The 6,000-nt window shown below is 44.5% G+C and overlaps 2 protein-coding genes across 12 annotated transcripts in view; one reads left to right on the forward strand and one right to left on the reverse strand.

Moving 5' to 3' along the window:
- The window catches only part of Slx4 (SLX4 structure-specific endonuclease subunit), a 26,548-nt gene extending 22,812 nt beyond the window's left edge, over positions 1–3,736 (reverse strand). For 3 of the 5 annotated variants that reach the window (XM_029570144.1, XM_029570145.1, XM_029570131.1), the window contains exons 1-2: positions 3,199–3,608; positions 592–1,343 (exon numbers count right to left, since the gene is read on the reverse strand). In XM_029570144.1, the coding sequence (XP_029426004.1) occupies positions 592–952 (361 nt within the window). In that variant the 5' untranslated portion in view covers positions 953–1,343; positions 3,199–3,608. The other 2 variants (XM_029570142.1, XM_017801489.2) reach the window with 2 other exon arrangements.
- Dnase1 (deoxyribonuclease 1) overlaps positions 3,731–6,000 on the forward strand; it is a 24,647-nt gene continuing 22,377 nt past the window's right edge. For 5 of the 7 annotated variants that reach the window (XM_029570156.1, XM_029570167.1, XM_029570150.1 and 2 more), the window contains exon 1: positions 3,731–3,864. The gene's annotated coding sequence lies outside the window, so the exon portion shown is untranslated. The remainder of the gene's footprint in view (positions 3,865–6,000) is intronic. The other 2 variants (XM_029570164.1, XM_008846161.3) reach the window with 2 other exon arrangements.

The following is a 6,000-nucleotide window of genomic DNA, read 5'->3' on the forward strand; positions in this document are numbered from 1 at the left end:
GCAAACTATGGTCCTATGACTGCTTGTTTTTTTTGTAAAGGAAGTTTTATTGGCACAAGGCCACACCCATTCGCTGCCACATTGCCTATGGCTGCTTTCGCACTACAGAAGCGTCAGGTACAGTTGCCCCTTTGAGTCCAGGAGAGATCAGTCTAGGGCTCCCTGACAATACCCAAATCTGCAGATGTTTGGGTCCCTTCTATATGTATACTATTTGCATATAACCTATGCACATCCCATGTGTTTTAAGTCAGCTGTAGGTTATTATAATATCTAATACAAAGTAAATGCTGTATAAATAGCTGCTGTATTGTTTGGGGAATAAAAACAAGAAAAAAGTCTGTACGTAGTAAGTACAGAAAATTTCTTTTCTAAAATATTTTCTATCTGACATTGGTTGAATATGCAGTTTGGAACCTACAGATAGACAGGGTTAACAAGAGTTGCAACACAAACTATATGTCAAAATAAAGTCAAAATATTTACTCTCTGGCCTTTTATAGAAAAGTTTTCTGAACCCTGATTTAAAAACAGTACAAATCACTTTGGTTCCCTCTCTGGAAAGAGCTGGCATAGGTCCTCTCTGGTTACCTGTCTGAATGCTTGGTGCTTTTTCACACAACACAGGCTGATCTGCAGCAGGAACAAGCACACCTCCCTCTCCATTCTCAGAGACAGCCAGTTCTCCTTTTCTGGATTTGGTTGCAGCTTGCTTTTTAGTCCTAGGGGCCTGGCTGCCCGATCGAGGCTTCTTCTCTGAGGGATCTTGAAGTATCAAGTTGCTCCTGGTAGCAACTTGATCAGGCTTTTTCAGTTTGTTTCTTTTTTGAGTACTGTTGGAGGCCTTTTGTGTCTTCCTTTCTCCTGACACTTCCTTGGTGGCATTTTTTTTTACCCTTTGGAAAAAGCTGGCACAGAGATCTTTGAAATCATCATCTGACTCATCCATCATTTGACCTGCTGGTTTTCAGGCTGGCATTCAGGAGGAAGAGGACTGATTTGGGAGCATATCCACAGATGAGAAACCTGTGATAAGCCTAATCGGACCTCACCTGCACTCCAAGTTTCACCAGGGTTCTTTATTTTTCTCTGACTTACTTGGAGACTTTGTACAACTGAGAACAAAATACTGTTTTCCTCTCTGTAATGACTTAAATATCCTTCTTCAAACTGGACCTGTAGTTAAACAACATGTTTAAAAACTCCTGTTAATGTTCAGAAGTGAGAGAATATTTTGTTGTCCAACAGCAGCCTGTGAAATATGACACATGTGAACTTGATGCTCAGGTAATTCTCTAAGATCTCCGTGGTAATAAAGGGAATAGATTTATTTAATTTCACATCTGTGGAAAACCAAAAGAAAATTAGATAGCTATTGTTATTTCATACTATTTCCTCTAGGAAGGAATAAAGAGCATGTAGGGCACGGGGAGAGTCTCCAAAATACACCTGGTTTGAAGTTTAATTGTCCCAGGGTACATCCCAACATAGAGGGGAAGATATCTAGAAGCCTGTCAAAGCACATTCTTCTATAGGTAGAAAAATGCATCTTGGGATATGTTTTACTGAAATCTGGAGGAAAAACCCCATGAAAGTAGCTACCACATAGATGTTACCCAAATACAGAGAGTTTATCTCCCAGCACTGGTCTGAGATTCCCCCAGCTATTGACTTTATCAGAGGATAGGGGCTGTCAGCAAATGCTGCAACATGACTGAAATAAAGAGACAAAGGATATGTTCCTGAGCATCCAGGAGAGAGAAAAGGCCACCTTCCTCTGTTTTCAGCCCACAAGAGTTCTCCAAACTCAGATGACCAGAACACCACCCAGGGGATGGTAAAGGTTGGACCTTATGGGCATGAGTATTTACAAAGGCACACAATGTAGTAGGGTCCAACAATAAAAACTGAATTATACAGGGCTGGGGAAATGGCTCAATGGATAAGAGTGCTTGGACAAGCATGAGGACCTGAACTGAGACCTCAAGCACCCACACAAAAAAGCCAGGGTGTGGAAGAACCTTCTTATAACCCCAGTGCTGCAAGGAAAGGGAGCTGGAGACAGCAGGATTTCTGGGACTTGATGGTCAGCCAGCCTACTCAGACAGTGGAAAGTTCCAGTTTTAGTAAGACTGTCTCAAGGGGATAAGGTGGAGCGTGATAGAGCATGACCCCACATTCTCCATTGGTCTCCACACAGGTGTGCACAGGTTCATACATCTGCACATCACACACACATCCATGACACACAAAACCCCTGGATAATCCAATGACAGAAATTCAATTCAAATACAATAAGGAAATCACCTTCTTTGAGAAGTTCCCCCTAATCCTTTCCATGAGCCTGGCTCGCCTCATTCTTTATAATCACACATGGTTGCTACAGTGGGATCTATCACTGCCTATAATCATATGCAGTGCATGACAATTTACTGAATGCGTGTGTGCCAGATACTATTTCAACTGCTTTTTCCAAAAAAAAACAACACAAACCTTTTTTCTTTTCTTTTCTTTCTTTTTTTGAGGTGATCTCACTATGTAACCCTGACTGGTCTGGAATTTAGTATACAGACTAGCCTTGAACTATAGAGATCTACCTGCCTCCTGAGTATTGGGACTCAAGGTAGGTTCCATCTCACCCAGCTAGCTTTTCAAATATTTAACTCATTTAACCCTTACAGCAAACTCATGCAATACAATCCATTGTCATCTTTTCTTTACAGCAAGATCCCAGACACAAGTACAGTAAGTAACTGGCTCACATCAGACAGTTTTGAAATGGCAAGGTAAAGATCAAACCAAGGCAGTGTGATTCCAGAATATCAGCTCCTATTATTTTATTCTTTGACTTATTCGTCCCCAGTGAAGTTCAGCATGCTTTGTATTCTCTTTGGCTGATCTGGTACCTGACTTTTAATAAATGCTAAGCAACAATCTGTTGAATTCATGAACTGCAGAGTTTGATACAGTCGGAGTGAAGAGAAAATGGTGCAAAGGAGGTTTGCAGGTAGAGGGAGATCAGTTCACAAGGGCCTGGAACATTAGGCTAAAGTGAACTGAATTTTATCCTATTGGATATGCAAGTTCCATACTTCATTACAGTGTTGAGCCCCCACATCTCTGTTAAATAGAGTCGTAAGACGGTTTCTCTCCTTAAGAGCTCCATCAATAGCTGCTAACGACATAAACGGTTCCTACCAGGCTGAAAGCTTCCAGAGGGTAGGGGATTCCTGCCACCTCAACGTCGTACCTGCCCGCCTGCTCCCGGCAGGCGGAGAGGGAATGAATGGATCCGGGCTGGGCGGACCCTCCGGCATCCCCTACCCGGTGACCCACGGAAGGGAACTGCCTCGAGAAAAGCTCTCAAGGACTATGACGGCCTAAAGACAGAAGGAAGGTTCCGATCTCTGCGCTGGCCCGGGGTCCTGACACAGTCCCTTCCTCCCTCCTGGCCGGCACGGCCCGGTCCACCGAGCGCAGCTCAAACGCCTCAGTGGCCGGCCTGGCGAGATCGCGGGGCGGGCGGCGCAGCGGGCTAGACAGGCGCGGGCCTGAGCATAGGTGACAGGCCCTCCTCCCTGGTGCCACCCAGCCGGATGGCCACCTCCTCCTACCTCCGGCGCCCGGAAGGCACCTTCTCAGCCAAGACCTCTGAGCTGCGCCTGCGCCCCGAGGCGCCCCAGCGGAGAGTGAGAAGTGCGCAGGCGCGCGCGGAGCCGACTGGCGGTGTGTCGCCTTTCCGACTTCCTCTACGGCGCCGAGCGTTTCCGGACTGCGTGACGCTGGGCGAGCTGGAAGCGTGGATTCGCGGGCTGCGAGGCGCACGCTCGCATGTTGAACGCTACGGTGCTGCGGAGCGTCGGGGTGAGGGAGCGCATGGTGAACGCGGTGGCGTCCCCTCTGGGCGTCGAGGGCAGTTGAAGGGATGGGAGAGGCAAAGCTCTGGTCCAGGGGTTGCCTGGATGAGAGGGATGGTGCCTGAATTAGGTGGAGGGACGCAGTACGGAGACAGAATTGTGACCTGATGACCCCTTGCGGGTTTCTCGCCTGAGCAGGTTTACAGAATGTGATCCAGTCACTGAAATAACACCTAGATAATGTGAAGGAATAGGTTGGAGAGAGGGTAATACGCTTAATTTTCTTTGATACAATTCACGTGTTTAAAATTCACATTTTAAAGTGTGCGCTCCAGTAGATCTTGGTTTATTCAGAAGCTTGTGCAACTATCGTTGCTATCGAATTCAGAACATTTTATAATCTCACATAGAAACTGCTGTTCCCATTAGCGGTCACTTCTTATTCCATTCCCCGGCAGTTACTAATTGTTTCTCGTTTTGTGTATTTTATCTAAATGGGATCAGAAAATGTGTGACTTATGTTTGGCTTATTAAGCATGTTTTTAAGGATCATCCATGTTATAGGATGAATCAATACTTCATTTATTTTTATGACGGAATAATCAGTTGTATATACTACATTTTGCTTATCAGTGTATGAAATTGGGCGTTTCCACTTTTTGGCTATTATAAAATAATGTTGCTGTGTACATTCATATGTGTCTTTTTGTGTACTAGGATTGGAATTGCCAGGTAACACTGAATTTTATTCTGATGTTTGACAGTGTTCTGGATGGACCAAGCACACTTCCCAGAGCTACATACATCCTAAGCCCTAGTTCTGAATGTTGAATTTGAAATGGCATAGGACTTCCAAGAGGTTTTTCTGTATGAAGAAATTAGATGCTACTTTCAATTGGGTTTGGGAACCTTAGCTTGTAGTTTGGTTTCCAGTTGGACAAAGTGTTAAGGCTGTGGTGGCAGAGGCTAGTGAATCTATGAATTTAAGGCCAGCTTGTCTACATAGTGGGCTCCAGGCCAGCCAGGGCTACAGAGTGAGACCCTATCTCAAAAAAAAAAAAAAAAAAAAGATGGGTGTGGTGGGTTGTACCCTTGAGATTTTAATTTATAGAGGTGACTGAGTGACAATTTTTTGGTATGTGAGTTAAAGTGGACAGTTGGCTTGTCTTCAGTGGCGTGATTCCAAGATTTTTACTGTCTTTAGTAATTAGCTAGGAGAAAGGCAGTGTTTCCTCTTTTTTCCTTTTTTTTTCTTTTGGTCTTTTGAGACAGTCTCCCTGTAGCTCCAGCTGGCCTGGAGCTCACTATATAGACCAGGTTGGCTGGCCTTGATCTCACAAAGATCCCAAGTGCTGGGATTAAAGGCATAAGCCATTATGTTTGGCCCCATTGGTAAGATACTTATAATGTCAAAATATAGGGTGCAAAAAAAAAAACAAAACCCCGAAGAACTAGTACACATGGACATGTCTGGAATGATGTGAAGGACCAGCTGCTGTAAAGGTGGAGGTTATTTTTTTCCAACCAGAGTGAACATGAAATACTTGAATCTTATTTAGTGTTTAGATCTTGTAGAAACCCAAAGTTCTTTTTACCTTCTTCCCCCAAACCCCAAATGTAGCCTATTAAGTAAAATGAGTTAAAGTTGACTTAAACACGAGATTCTTTTCTTTCTTTCTTTCTTTTTTTTTTTTTTTTTTCCTTTTTGAGACAGGGTCTCCCCTGTAGCCCCAGCTGTCCTGGAACTCACTATGTAGACCAGGCTGGCCTTGAACTCATAGAGATCTACCTTCCTCTGCCTCCTGAGTGCTGGGATTAAAGGCATGCGCCACCAGGCCTGGCTTCATTTGTAGTTTTCTCAGAGTTCTCCATACTGCTTTCCATAAGGGTTGAACAAGTTTGCAGTCCCATCAGCAGTGGATGAGCGTTCCCCTTTCCCCACATCTGTTGGGGAACCCTCCTTTCTCAGCAGGGGCTTCCTGCCTGATTTATCTGGAAAGTGCCTCCAAGCACAGATGCCTGGCCTTATTTGGAACATGACCTTTGGCATAGTTACCTGTAATAAACTGCCCCCAGGTTTTTTCTATATGATAATTAGGCATTGCCCTATAGCCAGATGATAGGATCCCCCTACCACATGTAA

This window comes from Nannospalax galili, unplaced genomic scaffold, assembly GCF_000622305.1.
Source record: "Nannospalax galili isolate Female #2095 unplaced genomic scaffold, S.galili_v1.0 scaffold471, whole genome shotgun sequence".
In the NCBI taxonomy this organism is placed as follows: domain Eukaryota; kingdom Metazoa; phylum Chordata; class Mammalia; order Rodentia; family Spalacidae; genus Nannospalax; species Nannospalax galili.